At 50.8% G+C, this 16441-nt stretch overlaps 1 protein-coding gene across 1 annotated transcript in view; it reads left to right on the forward strand.

The window, feature by feature from the left end:
• Nucleotides 1–9201, forward strand: part of CPLX4 (complexin 4) — a 22849-nt gene extending 13648 nt beyond the window's left edge. Inside the window, exon 3 of the mRNA XM_010854755.1 lies at nucleotides 8974–9201. Coding sequence (XP_010853057.1) covers nucleotides 8974–9201 — 228 coding nt within the window. The remainder of the gene's footprint in view (nucleotides 1–8973) is intronic.
• Nucleotides 9202–16441: the final 7240 nt, after the last annotated feature.

The following is a 16441-nucleotide window of genomic DNA, read 5'->3' on the forward strand; positions in this document are numbered from 1 at the left end:
CTGGGTCTTCAGTGCTTTCTCCCCACTGGCCTCTCCATTGTAAAGGAGGTCAAGTCTCTCCAACTAAAGCAAACAGCACTTTGAGTGAACGTGGCTTTCTAGGCATCTTCCTAAATGATCAGTTCCCGCTGCTCTGCCAAAGCCTTCCTCCTGAGGATGCTCTGAGGTCGGTCTCGCTGCAGTAGACAGTCCCGCTGTTCCGTCCGGGCCCCCGTCCTGGAGCGGTCCTTCCCGGGGCAGAGCCTTCCTCCTGAGGATGCTCTGAGGTCGGTCTCGCTGCAGTAGACGGTCCTGCTGTTCCGTCCGGGCCCTCTTCCTGGAGCCGTCCTTCCCAGGGCAGAGCCTTCCTCGCCCCGTCTCACTCAGCGCTTCCTCCCTGAAGCCCTCTCTCTCTCAGCCTCTCAGCACCACCCTCCTCATTCTGCTCCGTAACCTGTCTCTCCTCTCTTCCCAGGGTTACCTCCCCGGTCTGCCCCCAGGTTTCTGAATATCCCCGGGTGCTCCCCCCACCGTCTTCTCTTTGTCCCTCACGCTGTCACGCTCTCCCCGAATGGCAGCATCTCCTGTGGCCTTCAGCTGCCACCTAGATGTGTGCTGCTGACCCTCCAGCCTCTACCTCCTTCCTACACCTTCTCCTAAAGGTCACCATCGCGTCCACCTCTCCTGGGGCACCTCCAGCTCAGACCCAGAAATGTCTTTCCCTGCTCCTGCAGGATCCACCTCCGCCACGGCCCCCAACCCACACCGCCCCCAGGCTCACCCTCCAGGTCCCCCCTCCTCCAGCCCCGCACAGAGCGATCAGCAGGCGACAGCCGTTCCACCCCCTGCTGCTGCTGCTGCTAAGTCGCTTCACTCGTGTCTGACTCTGTGTGACCCCATGGACTGCAGCCCACCAGGCTCCTCCGTCCGTGGGATTTTCCAGGCAAGAGCACTGGAGTGGGTGCCACTGCCTTCTCCGCATTCCACCTCCCAATCGTTCTCAACTCCTCCCCAAGTGCAGGGTTCAGCACTTCTCAGCAACTTGACTACACTACCTCTTGTGTGTGCATTAAGTCTCTTCAGTCGTGTCCAACTCTTTGCGAGCCTATGGACTGTAGCCCACCAGGCTCCTCTGTCCATGGGATTCTCTAGGCAAGAATACTGGAGTGGGTTGCCATTTACAATACCTCTTAAGTAGTTTTTTGATTGTGTCTTGCTCCCCTCAAAATTGCAGAGTGAGGTTTCCAAGATGCAAACAGATTCTGTTCTTCCCCTTTTTAAAAAAAAAAAAAAAAAGGCTTCCAATGACTTTTTAGGGTAGAGTCCAGCCTCCTGGCCTGCACACCTTGAGTTGGCTCCCAGCTGCCCAGCCTCACCTCTTGGGGCCCCTCACCTGGACTAGCTCCTCCTCCCACCTCACGTCCCCTACACCCTGCTCCCTGTGACCCCTTTCCTTCCTGGAAGACGTTGCTCTACTGCTGCTTCTTCCAGAACCTTCCATGATCTCCCCACTCTCCAGGTCCCCTGTGCTTCCATAGCGCCTGAGTGCATGTCTCGCCTGCCATCTTTCTACTCTGAATCCTCTCACCTGCTGGACTGTGTGCTTCTTAACAAAGCGGCTGAGGTTTCCGTCTTTGTCATCGGGGCCTTGCATGGTGTCTGACATGGAGAGGCTGCACACACACACACACATGCACACACACACACGCATGCGCATACTACACACACAGACGTACATATGCACATACTACACACGTGCACACACATACACACGTGCACACACTACACACAGAGACACACACATCCATACATACATACACGCGTACTGCACACACAGAGAAACACATACATATGCACATACCACACACACATGCACACAGACACACGCACCGATCACACAGATATACATAGACACACACATAAACACCCCCACACACAACAGTCTTGCTGAATGATCAATGTTAGTCGGGGAAAACAGAAAAACAAAAGCACACCCAAAGAACGAAGTATCAAAATCAGCAGAAGGGATCCATCTGCCACAAGAGTTAAATTACAACCAGTTTTCACGAAAAGAACAAGTCTGGATTCGACATTATGATTCCTTATAAAATACAAAGATTACTTGAGCTCATAATTAGGATGTCATATTTTCTCAAGCAGAGGAAGTCATAAATAAAGCCATGAGGTTTTTTTCCCCTAAAAACAAAGGTGCCCCCCCTTTCCTAGCCAATTCAAAATGTATATGTAAGTCAAGCCAAATTAATAAGAGAAAACAGCTCCACAATGAGCGCTAATCCTATTAACAGAATTGTCAATCTAGGTTAGTCATTGAAAAATAACGTCGGGCCCCCCGAGGAGCTGGCGCTTTCCTTACACCTGGTGTTTGTCTGCGGTATTAAGGGCATCGCTCGCTCTGAGCAAAGATGAAGACAGAAGAAAATCGAGCAGGAAGGCTTCTTTCAACATTCTACACTGAGAGCGCAAGCTGCCTCTTAAAGGCAGAGACGATTCTGCGACCCTCTCTCTGCCTGCCTTCTTCAGACCAGGCGCTCTTGGGGCTGCCCCGCAGGGTCCCAGGCACTAAAACGCCCGCCTTGAGCAGCTCTTTCTGGCAGCGGCAGCTCGGAGGCCCTCCGGGGCCCGCTAGGGGCCGTCCCTTCCGCTCCTCCCCTGCCGGCCGGGTTCTGTTTGCTGCTTCTGCTCCTGCCCTGGGAAGGTCCTCGGGGCCCTGGGAAGGGGGGAAACGGCCATCAGCTTTGCATGTGCCACCTTCTCACTTACCCCTCACGGCCACCCTGGAAGGGAGGGAGGCCTCATTTCCCCTGCTTGGATAAGAACAGCAGCTCAGACGGGGTGCCGGGATTCCCGAGGTCACACAGCTGGTAAATGGCAAGACCCCAAGGCGATCTGACTCACCAGCCGGGTTTTCCTACCAGACCCAGCAGCAGGGCTGGGCTCTCCTTCCCTAACAAGCAAAAGGACATCGCGAAAGCCTCTTCACCTCCCAGGACCTCGGTTTCCACATCTGTAGAGGAGAGGCTTGGACAAGTGACCTCTAGGAACGTCTCGAGTCCCCCTGGAAAGTCTGCACACAGGAGAGCAGCGTGAGACGCACACAGTGGGGGAAGTCTCGCACCTCGAAGCCCCTGTGCGCACTCGCTCAATCAGCGTCGGAAACTGGCGGCTCTTTTCAGAGTCACAGCCTCTGCCTCGCTCCTTCAGGAGCTAAAGAGGGAAAGACCGTGCGGTGTAGCAGAAGCTGACGCTAGCAAGCCCTGACAGGGTCTCAACACCTCTCACGCATTAGAATCACCCAGGAAGCTTCTAATTTTTAAAAAGTTTTAAAAACACACACACTTTTTTTTGAGGTGGACCATCTTTTAAAGTCTTTATTGAATTTGTTACAATATTGTTTCTGTTTTCTGTTTCGGTGGTGAGGCATGGAGAATCTTAATTCCCCAACCAGGGATCGAACTGGCACTCCATGCATTGGAAGGTGAGCTCTTAACCACTGGACTGCCAGGGAAGTCCCAGGAAAGCTTTTTAAAAATTCTGTTGCCTGGATCCCTGCCCCAGACTGTGCCTATGTGCGTGCTCAGCCGTGTCCAGCTCTTTTGCTACCCCATGGGCTATAGCCCACCTGGCTCCTCTGTCCGTGGGATTTTCCCAGACAAGAATACTGGAGTGTGTTGCCATTTCCTCCTCCAAGGGATCCTCTCGACCCAGGGATCAAAGCTGTGCCTCTTGCTTGGCAGGTAGATTCTTTACCACTGAGCCACTGGCGTAAGTCCAAAGTCAGATCTTCTTGTTGATGTTGTTGCATTGCTCAGTCATGTCCGACCCTTCGAGACCCCGTGGACTGCAGCACACCAGGCTCCCCTGTCCTTCACATCTCCTGGAGTTTGCTCACACTCACATCTATATCATTCTGGTGCGTGTCTGCATATCAAGCTTGACTGGCTGGACTCTAAGTGGGAACACTCAACTTTTTGGCGATATAACCATGTGAAATAGTTGATCACCATATTTCCATTTTGATACCAGATGAGGACCAGTTCACCAAGATGAGGAAGAAGGAAGTCTGAATCCAGGATCATGCTTACCCTTCAGCGAAAGGTCAGAACCAGTCAGAGGAGTAACAAGGGCAGGAGGCGGTACTATTTAAATAATGGGGCATTCAGCCCTGGCAATTAAGATTATAAACCTGGTTAAAAGGCAAGAGATTACGACTGATTCTGGTCAGCCAGCCTAAAAATAATTAGTTCTTAACTGCATTAAACAATATCCCATATTGATGAGATTTCTAGAAATGAGAAGACTTCTGAAACAGGACCCTGAAGAATGAAGGCAGCCTGTGCGTTCCTCTGTATATGCCAGCTCACTTGGCGTCCTTCTCATTCATTCATTCACTCGTTCGTTCACCTGTCAGGGGTTCTCAGCATCAGACTTCCGCGCCTGTGCTGGGGCTGGTTCATGTCAGCTGTACCTGCGCTTGGGCTCACGGCGTGTGGTGAAGCATTCACCTGTCAGGGGTTCTCAGCATCAGACTTCCATGCCTGTCCTGGGGCTGGTTCATGTCAGCTGTACCTGCACTTGGGCTCACGGCGTGTGGTGAAGCATGGACGCCTTTCCTCGGTGCATGCATTCTGTCAAAATATTCCTGGCGTTCCCAACCTGGAGCAGCAAAGTCAGGACAAGACACCCATTGCTTGGATTTCAGAGGAGTCCCTCTCAGCAGGGCACTTTGTCGTGCAAGGGGAGGCAATCCCAGGGTCGTGTATGAGTCCCATGTGGGTGAGTGCACGCTCAGTCTCTCAGTCGGGTCCGACTCTTTGTGACTCCATGGACTGTAGCCCCAGTGTAACCCTCCAGGCTCCTCTGTTCATGGAATTTTCCAAGCAAGAATATCGGTGGTGGTGGTGGTTTAGTTGCTAAGTCGTATCTGACTCTTTGAGACCCCATGGACTGTAGCCCACCAGGCTCCTCTCTCCGTGGGATTCTCCAGGCAAGAGTACTGGAGTGGTTGCCGTTTCTTTCTCCAGGGAAACTTCCCGACCCAGGGATTGAACCCAGGTCTCCTGTGTCTCTCACTGCACTGGCAGGTGGATTCTTTCCCACTGAGCATGCGTGTGGCCTGGGCGGGTGCCACTCCTCCTCCAGGGGGGATCTTCCCGACTCAGGGATGAACCGTGTCTCTTACGTCTCTCGCATCAGTAGGCGGGCTCTTTACCAGTATCTGGGAAGCCCCAGGCTGGGAACCATATACACGAGGCTCCCGTGGACGGGTGGGAACAGGGGTTGGGGGGCAGACAGAAGTGCAGGTCACAAGCCGGGCACCTCGGTCAGTCTTCACCCTCTGGTCCCCACGTGCATTGGGTTGGGCCTGATAAGAGGTGAGGGGAGCTGGGCGCTCTGGGTCATTTTCTCCCAGAATTGTGTCTAGTGCTGAAAGGGAAATGAACAGGCCCAGTTTGCTAGGAAAGCCGAGGCTCTGGAGTGAAGGTAGGTAGGGGCACTCCCAGGCCAGAGGTGAGGGGCGGGAGAGGGAGGCCTCCTTCTGATGGGATGAGCACCGTGTGGAAGGCCAAGGCCTTTCAGGGCAATTCAGCTCCCCCACCCCCAGCTTTACCTCTGAGGGTCATTACATTTAGGAATAGCCATCTTTAACTGCTTAATACATTCCAAATTATTCAGTCATCATTTAATTTATCTTCTATAGAATTACGAAAGTTATGTCGGTTCATCACCCAGTCGTGAGTGGCTCTTTTCGACCCAATGGATTGTAGCCCGCCCAGCTCCCCCGTCCATGGGATTCTCCAGGCAAGAACTGTGGAGCTGGGTTGCCATTCCCTTTTCCAGGGCATTTTCCCGACCCAGGGATCGAATACTGGTCTCCTGCACTGCAGGCAGATTCTTTACCATCTGAGCTAGCAAGGAGGCAAATAACATAAACCCAATTTATAAATAAGGAAATAAGTTCAGAGAAGGGATATTAGGTGCCCAAGGTCACACAGCCTGTATGTGGTGGAGGTAACCTTCACGCTCAGGTGTCTGATCTTCAAGCCAACCCTTGACCTCTAGGCAGCCCCTATGGGAGTGGGAACGTAAACACGTCAGGAGCTATGAAACAGCTTGTTCACAGTCAAGAGGGCCTGCACGTTCAGTCGTCGTCCCTGACAACAGGCTCCTGGAGTCTTGTCTGTGACGACATGCCAGATACTCGCTGGGTTCCGATACTTAGAGATGAGTGAGTTACAGCCCCCTGTCTTCAAGAGAGGTAGGGTGGGGCTTCTTAAACTTTGACAAGCAGCAGAATCACCAGGAGGGCTCGATAAACCACAGACGGCTCAGCCAGGCCCCACGGCTTCTGAATCAGCAGGTCAGGGAGAGGGCCAAGAACCCTCGTGTCTAACAAGGTTCCGGGGGATGCCGCTGCGGCCGGCCTCGGGAGCCCACTTTGAGAACTGCTAGGGTAGATGAGGTGGTGACCCAGATCCCCTCTGTGAGTCGGGGGGCACAGTGGACCCTCTTGGCTCTTCCTTCCCTGGGTCAAGGAAAGTGAAAGTGAAAGTCACTCAGTCACGTCCGACTCTTTCCGACCCCATGGACTATACAGCCCATGGAATTCTCCAGCCCAGAAGACTGGAGTGGGTAGCCTTTCCTTTCTCCAGGGGATCGTCCCAACCCAGGGATGGAACCCAGGCCTCCCTCATTGCAGGCTGATTCTTTACCAGCTGAGCCACAAGGGCCAGGGGAAGGAGGTGAAAATAAATAGGAGTCAGTCCGCAGCTGCAGAAGCTACACTCTGAGCAGCCTGGAGAACAGGGGTTGGGGAGCGCCCTCCTGAGGGCATCGGGCCGCTCAGGGCACCAGTGGGCTGGCCCCCTGGCCCCGCCAGCCGCCTATTCCCCCAGCCTGTCCAGGTTCCAACCTGGTGACAAGCGCAGAGAACTTCTTACCACCTGGAGGGGTGTAGATGCTGAAATTCCCAGGAATGCCTTTACAGATTCTATATGTTTTATTTCAAGTGGGCAGGGGTCCGGCATGGCATTTAGGTAAGCTGAGAATTCAGGCTGCCCCCTGCTTTTCCCCTCCTTCCTGCAAAAAATGCCCAGAGGACCGTCCACAAGGGAGGCACCCTCGAGGGCAGGTGAATACAAAATAAATAGAAACGGAGGCTTGGCCGGGAGCCCCTGGGGATTAACTAACTAATTAATCCCCACACCAGTTTGACGAGGAACTAATTGATCTGTTAAGCGCTTTGAGGGGCCAAGGCCTGGCCAAGTGCACGGGAAGCTTCTGTTACCTGGGAAGCCGACACTGAGAGCCGTCCTCCCAGGCTTCCAGGGAGAGTCAGGGCGAGGGATGTGCCCCCCAAAAGCCTCCTTCCCCTTGGCATCAGAAGTCTGCATTCCGAGGAGCGGGGAGAAAGCACAGAAGTAAGCATGGAGCGGGAACTCTGGGGAGGGCGGGGCAGGTAACCCAGAAGTTCCGTGTTGGAAGGTGAGCCTCCAAGCTCCATGACCATGTGTGTGTCTCTGTTAGTCGCTCAGTCGTGTCCATCTCTTTGTGACCCATGGACTGTAGCCCACCAGGCTCCTCTGTCCATGGAATTCTCCAGACAAGAATACTGGAGAGGGTTGCCATTTCCTTCTCCAGGGCATCTTCCCAACCCGGCGATCAAACCTGGGTCTCCTGCATTGGCAGGTGGATTCTTTATCGTCTGAGCCACCGAGGAAGCCCCTTTTGATCTTCTGTGTCCCCCAAAGCCCAGTTTGCCCCATGTTACAACCTGATCTCAGAAAATTATATCTGAGAGCAGCCATCTAAGAAAAGAAAGGACCCTGCCTTTCGCAGAAAAATGTGTCCTGTAGATTCTTCTTTGTTATAGAACAGAGGGCTCTGCAGCCTAAGAGTAAAGACAAATTCAGAGACCATGCAGCAGGAACTAAGCGGCTCAGAACAGCCACGCCTAGGACCACGGGAGAAAAGTGTAAGGCAGTAGCAGTGAACAAGGCTAGCCCGGGGGTGCTGCGTTGGAGTCCTGGTGTGAACGATTCACTCAATAAACAGGTGGTGTGCGCCAGACTTGTTTCTAGGCATCAAGGATGTAAAGCTGAATTTGAGCCGCTTCTGTATCTGGTAGAAGGGAGGGAAGGGGTGATGGTTAACCGGGAGTTGCCCCTAAAGAGTGATGGCTGGATGGAGAGAGCCTGGTCTGGCCCTATGAGCCCAACAGCCCCCCACCCCAGAGTGGGCTCAGCTTGGGCCACTGAGTCATAGTCTGGGGCTGATGGAAAACAAAGCGTGCAGAGCAGCCCTAAGGCAGAGTTGGTCAAGCTTTTTGGGTATCAGCAGGACAGACAGGGAGTCTGAAAATGCAGATTGCTGGACCCCAGCCTGGAGTTTCTGATCCAGTAGGTCTGGGGTAATTTGAGAATTTGTGCTTCTAACACATTCCCAAATGATGCTAATACTGCCTGGTACAGGGACCACGCTTTCATGTTTTTAATTAATTAGCTAATTTTGGCTGTGCTGGGCCTCCCCATCTGTGTGTGGGTTTTCTCTAGTTGTGGCGAGTGGGGCTCCTCTCCCTTGTGGCATGAAGGCTTCTCACTGCGGCACCATGTCTTGTGGGCTCTACAGAAAGGGGTTGGTAGTCATGACACACGCATGGGCTCTTCCCAGACCAGAGTGCCCTGCACTGGCAGGCCAATTCTTAACCCCTGGACCTCCAAAGAAGCTCCTCACACTTTGAGAACCACAGTGCTAGAAGCTTCTGAGAGCCAAGTGCAGAGAGATGGGGCATCTCAGCTGGGACGTCCGGCCTCTGCAGCTGGTACCAGACCCAGGTTCTGCTGTGAGACGGCCAAGTGTATCGTTCCCGGCATCCCTTCTCAGCAGACCTCGAGCTCCCTGCTGCGGCCAGGGTTGGTTGGTTGGTTGGTTTTAGAAGGGTTTTTCCTCTATCTCTGTGTTTGTTTTTCTGCACAGAGTGAGATGGATGAGAACCAGATCCAGATGGCTGGAGACGATGTGGATTTGCCCGAAGACCTCCGGAAAATGGTAGATGAAGATCAAGAAGAGGAAGAAGACAAGGATTCTATCCTTGGGCAGCTACAGAACCTTCAGAACATGGACTTGGACGCCATCAAAGAGAAAGCCCAGGCCACCTTCTCGGAAATCAAGCAGACGGCAGAGCAGAAGTGCGCTGTGATGTGAGGCGGGCGGGCGCGGAGGAGGCCCAGTCGAGGCGGAAGCGACCGCTCTCCTGCGCGGCGCTTCCAGCAGCATCGACGTTAGCGTAGTGAGCGGTTAAGAAAACCGTGAGGAAACTCGCAACCAACACGTAGAGGACACCTCGGTTGCTCTAAACGTTCCTGGTAGCGCCCCTGGCAGCGGGAATCACGCTGTCCTTTTAGTTGTGAATCTGACGAAGCCTGAGCTTTTCAGCTGTGAATGAGGCAGAACACGCATCTGCTTAACGGTCTGTAGGACGGCCAGGAAGAAACAAAAGCAAACCGTGTTTCATCTCCGACTTTCTGCAGACAGGACAAGGGCCTGACTCTGTCCAACCATTAAGCAGGACTCCGCGTCCCTTCAGAGAAAGACGTGGAAGGTCAGGGTGCCCCCCGGAGCCCAGACTGCAGGCTAAGGGCCGTCAGAGATCACACCACCTCTGTCTCCAGGATGCCGTTGATGCTTCTCATGGATGCTTGCACGAAGCCGAAGGGCAGGGATGGGGGAGGAGACCAGAGAGGAGGCAGAGAGGAGACCTGGCCGGCGTTTGCACCGCAGATCACCCTTCCAGAAGGGTGGGAAGAATGGATTTGGGTGGAGGGGGAGGCTGGGGAGAGGGGCGGCTTAGAGGCGGGGGGGGGGGCCGTGGGGAGCACCTGGAACGGCCAGCCCTGGTCCAGTATTCGGTGCAGCTCCTCTTGGCTGACCTTGGTAACAGCACCGGACCGTGAGGGTGGACAAACAGCACGGAGACCTTAAATCCGCCCGTGTGGGTGTCTCTCTCATCCTCTTCTCCTCTCTGGCCCCTCTCCCCATCTTCCCTGCTTTTTCTTTCCTGTCCCTCAGACACTCACCTCACTCCCTCACACTGTCTTCCAACAAACTGTGCTGTCCTTCTCTGCCACAGTCCTCCAGGCTACAGTCAACCCTCATATCCACAGACCCGGGACCCAGACATATGGAGGGATGACTGTCCTATGCCGGGTTATACAAGGGACCTAAGCATCCTTGAATGCTGTGTTCGCGGCAGGTTCTAGAATCCTTGGCAGACATCCAGGAACGACTGTATACATGGATTTTTTCTTTTTTTGCCTAACATTTGCTCTCTTTCAAAGGAAATGACCCAGAAGATTTAGAACATTTACCTCTGAAGCACTTAGAACTGTTTAACCAAACCAAACTCAAAACAAAATTCTCGTTTTTTGGTTTTTTTTTTTTTGGCTATGCCATACATCTTGCAGGATCTTCCCCAACCAGGGACTGAACCCCGGCCCATGGCAGTGAAAGCAGGAAATCCTAACTAATGGAATGCCAGTGAACCCTCAAATACTGGTTTTTCAATGAATGGTACAGAAAAAAATAATTCCCAAAGACCAATTTTATCAAGAAGAATTGCTCTATCAGAGGAAAAGGGAACTAAGACGCAAAAGTTAGGGGCTAACCTGTTCTCTGAGCAGAGTTCCTGAATGTGATATATAAGAAAAAATTTCATGTTAATAAAATGAATTACTAGGGATCGAGAACCCATGGTCCTTGGCAAAGTGTAGCCCCTCTTGTAAGTTCCTGGGAGAATACTGGTATGATGTTTGAGGGTAATTAGCCTTCAAGTCCACTTAGTCCATTCAGGCTGTTGTAATAAACACCAATAGACTGGTGGCTGTAACATTTTCACTTTATCCTCACTCGGTGGAAGGGGCAAGGGAGCTCAAAGAGTGGGGTCTCCTTTATAAGAGCACTAATCTCATAATACACTAATACACCGAGAATACACCAATATATTCAGTATATATATATACACCAATATGCACCTGAATATTCATTGGAAGGACTGATGCTGAAGCTGAAGCTCCAATACTTTAGCCACCTGATGGGAAGAGCTGACTCATTAGAAAAGACCCTGATGCTGGGAAAGATTGAAGGCAGGAGAAGGGGATGACAGAGGATGAGATGGTTGGATGGCATCACCAACTCGATGGACGTGAGTTTGAGTAAGCTCCGGGAGTTGGTGATGGACAGGGAGGCCTGGCGTGCTGCAGTCCATGGGGTCACAAAGGGTTGGACACTACTGAGCAACTGAACCACAAAATCTCATACTCTAGGGCTCCAACCTCATGACCTAAGCATGAAGTCCTACATCTTAATACCATTTCCATGGGGTTTAGGACTCAGTATATGAATTTTGGCAGGAGGGACACAAAGTCAGATTGTAGCATCCATGAATGCCAGATACCATGAACATATTTTAAAACCATGCTTGTCTTTTATCAGAATTTGCATGTGAATTATGATTTGTTTTATACCAGAAAGTTTGAAATATTCACAATTTTTAAAACCACAAATAAAGGATAAGACTTATTTTCAGGGACTTCCCTGATCGTCCAATGGTTAAGACTTCAAGCTTCCACTGCAGGGGGCACAAGTTTGATCCCTGGTCGGGGAACTAGATCCCAAATCCTGCAGCAGAGATCCTAGGTCCCACAGGTAAGACCCTGCACAGCCAAATAAATATTTTAAAAATAAAATGTAAATACCATTTTAAAAAAAGATTCCACATGTTGCATAGCATGGCCACAAAAAAGAATTTTCCTTTTAGTCCAATGCCTGATTCTGTCATATAATTGGAGTGGATGAGATGAATGGGAGATGCATGGGACTGACTGATTCTGTCATATAATTGGAGTGGATGAGATGAATGGGAGATGCACGGGACCCTGTTTCGTCTAGTTTGTCGTGACATAAAATAGCATGCCTTCCTAATTATCCCACAGACCAGCTGCAGGATGATGTGCAAGACCTGCTTTCTTTTCAAAGATGCAGCCAGTGCTGCTCAGAATGTCGATACATTGGCAGTTCTCTTGACAACCCAAACCGCTCCAATACCGCTTGGAGCTGTATAACTGTAGAGGACTCTGGCCATGGGTATCTGATTCCTCTCATTTGACAATACTCCACACAGCCCCACACCATGGCATATCACACCACACTGCAGCACACCATGTCACCGCAGTACCATGTCACATGCCTGTGTGGTGGGGGTTGGGGTGGGCAGGGAAGGGCATGGATCAGGACATTCAGAAGGCATTTTCCTTCTAGAAGGAAGACATGTCTATACCATGGGACAGACACAAAACACAGAATCCAACAACTACTACTGCTACTACTAAGTCGATCAGTCGTGTCAGACTCTGTGCGACCCCATAGACGGCAGCCCACCAGGCTCCCCTGTCCCTGGGATTCTCCAGGCAAGAACACTGGAGAGGGTTGCCATTTCCTCCTCCAGTGCATGAAAGTGAAAAGTGAAAGTGAAGTCACTCAATTATGTCCGACTCTTCACGACCCCATGGACTGCAGCCCACCAGGCTCCTCCATCCATGGGATTTTCCAGGCAAGAGTACTGGAGTGGGGTGCCATTGCCTGCTCCAACAACTATAAAGGGCCCAAAGGAATCTATTCCACACTCGTATACAGTAAAGGGATCCCTTCTACAATAGCCCAGTGGAGCCTTAGCTGAAAGCTCCCTGAGGTAGATAGTGAAAGTGACTCACTTGTGTCCGACTCTTTGCCACCCCATGGACTATAATATAGTCCAATTTTCCAGGCCAGAATACTGAAGTGGGTAGCCTTTTCCTTCTCCAGGAGATCTTCCCTACCCAGGAATCGAACCGGGGTCTCCTGAATTGCAATTGGATTCTTTACCAGCTGAGCCACAAGGGAAGTCCAGGAATACTGGCATGTGTAGCCTATCCCTTCTCCAGCGGATCTTCCTGACTCAGGAATTGAACCGGGGTCTCCTGCATTGCAGGCGGATTCTTTACCTACTGAGCTATCAGGGAAGCCCAGTGGTACAGAATTCACCTTCGGCTGCTGCAAGGGAATTCAGCCACCACCCCTTCCAAATGTGGGTTTGTGGACACCTCTAATTGTTAAAAAAGCCTTCCTTAAAAATAAAAAATAAAAAAGCCTTCCTTGTCTTAAGCTGATATCGGCAGCACCTCCGACCCCTTAGCCCCGGCTCTCTCGTATGCCGCTCCGCAGCTGAGCCTCAGGTCCCACTCAAGCCCCTGATGGTGCCCCCACTCAGCCTTCTCATTCCCAGTGAGGACGTCTTCAGTTCTTTCCTCAATTCTCACCGCACAGTGTCAACACTGTTAACCCACCGGGCAATCCTGCTCTGACCGTCACTGTCCCCAGGTGAAGCCAGCCTTGCAGAAGGCTCTGGTGCTGTCGCTCCCCACACCTGGCCTCCCTTGATGTTTGAGCTAACTGATAGTCGGGAATTAGGATCCTAGATCCAGTTCTGCCAGCGAGTGACCTTCACCGAGTCATTGATTGTCTCTGGAAGTTCATTTTCACAAGAGTGAAAACGGACGGGCTGGCTGAATTTACATTCTCTGATTCACGCAACGCTTTCAAGGGCGGTTGATATCCAGTGCAGATTTATCTTGTGAAACAGAGCAGATTGGCCCACGGTCACTGTCGCAGACCGGGGTTTCTTTACTAACTCCAGCTGAGCAGAGGGACAGCAGGCCCCTGGGTGGACAGGGGACTGAGTCTTTGTAGGTACTAGAAAGGAAAGGGATCAAGAACACAGAGGGCTGCCCATGGAGAGAAAATTTAGGGGTCCAGGGAGCATTTCTAGCCAGGCAGAAGGAACCGTAGTGAGTCTGGGGAGAGGTGTGGTAGAGTGGAGTCCAAGAAGACAAATGGACTTTCTGATTTGCCAGGAGTTAGTTTAGTCCTCACTCAGATATGCACCCTTCCAGTGTAATGAAGGAATATTAACACAGCTCAGCCATTCGGAGGCCAACTAATCCAGTTTGTGAGGTGTATGAGCACTTCATCTTCGTTCTTTGTCTACCTGCTAGATCACCGCTTACAAACAACCATCAGAGACAGGGAGGAGAGTGAGACCAAAAGCGATCACAGCTTCTGATAACAGGATGATTTCCTACAGAATTAAACCTCCCTCTGAAAAGAACTGCAAGTGCTGGACAAAACACAGAGAGAAACAATAGCCTGAAGGTACCAGAGAAGAGCCCAAAGCAGGTTTGCACTGGAGGGGAATCAGATCTACACTTGGAGGGGAAAAAAAGCACTCATGAGTTTTTGTTTGTTTATAGGTTACTACTGCTGGCTCGCCCCACTCAAACTAAGTTAGTTAAAACTCAGAAAACGTGCAGTCATATTGGCTGCAGTTGTATGGGCTCCAAGAACCAGCAGAGTCTGGGATAAAAGAGCGATTCCCGGAAGGGAGACGGACCTACGAGGGCAGTCCTGAAATCTGTGTAGTCAGTCACTGTCAGTCGATCAGTTGTGTCCGACTCTTTTGACCCCATGGACTGTAGCCCATCAGGCTTCTCTGTCCATGGACTTCTCCAGGCAAGAACACTGGAGTGGGTTGCCACTCCCTTTTGCAGGGGATCTTGCTGACCTAGGGATCGAACCCAGGTCTCCTGCACTGCAGGCAGATTCTTTACCATTAGAGCCACCAGGAAATCTATGTAGATACTGGCTAATCCCTGACCTATGCATGCATTAGGCTGACTGCAAGCAGCCCCGTTAACTGTTTCTTAACTGAACTAAGAATTCTGTCGCTGCCCATCCGAGAGAAACAGTTTGCAGTTTGTATCCAGCTAAGTTCACTAACAGATAAACAAAAATACTCTTTAAAAAACATAACTCACCGAATAAGTAGAAAGGAAGAAATAATAAAGAGCACAAATCAGTGACATAAAAAACAAAAAATGGAAAAAAAATGAACTCAGAAGTTTTTTTTTAAAGGATCAACAAAGTTGACAAATTACTAGAAAGACTGCTTAAGGGGAAAAAGAGTGAACACAAACATCAACATGAGAAACAAAAGAAGGAATACGGCACAGGTCCTCCAGATACTAATAAAAAGTTGGAGTTCGTGCTAAGTCGCTTCAGTCATGTCTGACTCTGCGGCCCTATGGACTGTAGCCCACCAGGCTCCTCTGTCCACGGGATTCTCCAGACAAGAATACTGGAGTGGGTTGCCATGCCTTCCTCCAAGGGATCTTCCCAACCCAGGGATCAAACCCAAGTCTCTGCATCCCTTGCAGCCCAGTTCTTTACCACTAGCGCCACTTGGGAAACCCATGAAAGTGAAAGTCACCCAGTCGTGTCTGACTCTTTGCGACCCCATGGACTATACAGTCCATGGAATTCTCCAGGCCAGAATACTGGAGCAAGTAGCTTTTCCCTTCTCCAGGGGATCTTCCCATCCCAGGGATTGAACCCAGGCCTTGCGCATTGCAGGCAGATTCTTTACCAGCTGAGCCACAAGGGAAGCACAAGAATACTGGAGTGGGTTGCCTATCCCTTCTCCAGCGGATCATCCCCACCCAGGAATCAAACTGGGGTCTCCTGCATTGCAGGTGGATTCTTTACCAACTGAGCTATCAGGAAGTTTAATAGGCAGAAAACAAAACAAAAGTTTGATAAGGGAATATTATGGAGAATTTTGTGCCAATAAATTTGACAACTTTGTGAACTTGACAAATCTTTGACACAACACACCTCACGAATACTGACACATGATAAATAGAACAACTCCATGTTTATTTAAGAAATAGAAATAATTCTCAAAATTCTATCCACAAAGAAAACCCAGGCCCACATGACTTCGCTGGTAAATTCCGCCAAATATTCAAGGAAGAAACAACATCAGCCTTACAGAGACCCTTTCAGGAAACAGGAGTGGAGGGTTTGAACTGGGAGCCGAGCTGCCTGGGTCTAAACCTCAGCCCTAAATTTAGCAGGTGGGTCCTTGACCAAGCTCATCCTCAGTCGTGTCTGACTCCTTACGGCCCCATGGACTATAGCCAGGCTCCTCTTTCCATGGGGTTTTCCAGGCTAGAATACTGGAGTGAGTTGCCATTCCTTTCTCCAGGGGATCTTCCCAACCCAGGGATCATACCAAGTCGCCTGTGTCTCCTGCGTTGCAGGCAGATTCTTTACCTGTTGAGATATCAGAGAAGAAAGAAAATATGAGAGGAGGGACTTCTTCCAAGCAAATTAATTAGGCAAATACCCTGACTCTAAATTCTGATCAAAACATAAGCAGACCAATTTCCCTGTTGCCTAGAGATTTAAAAATATCCTCAGCAACTAATAACAAATCAAATTCAGCAATATAGAAAATGGATAATATATCATAAACAAGTTAGCTTTATAAGCAAGCTTTATTTAAGTGACAGAC

The sequence above is a fragment of the Bison bison genome, unplaced genomic scaffold (assembly GCF_000754665.1).
Source record: "Bison bison bison isolate TAMUID 2011002044 unplaced genomic scaffold, Bison_UMD1.0 scf7180017864349, whole genome shotgun sequence".
In the NCBI taxonomy this organism is placed as follows: Eukaryota; Metazoa; Chordata; class Mammalia; order Artiodactyla; family Bovidae; genus Bison; species Bison bison.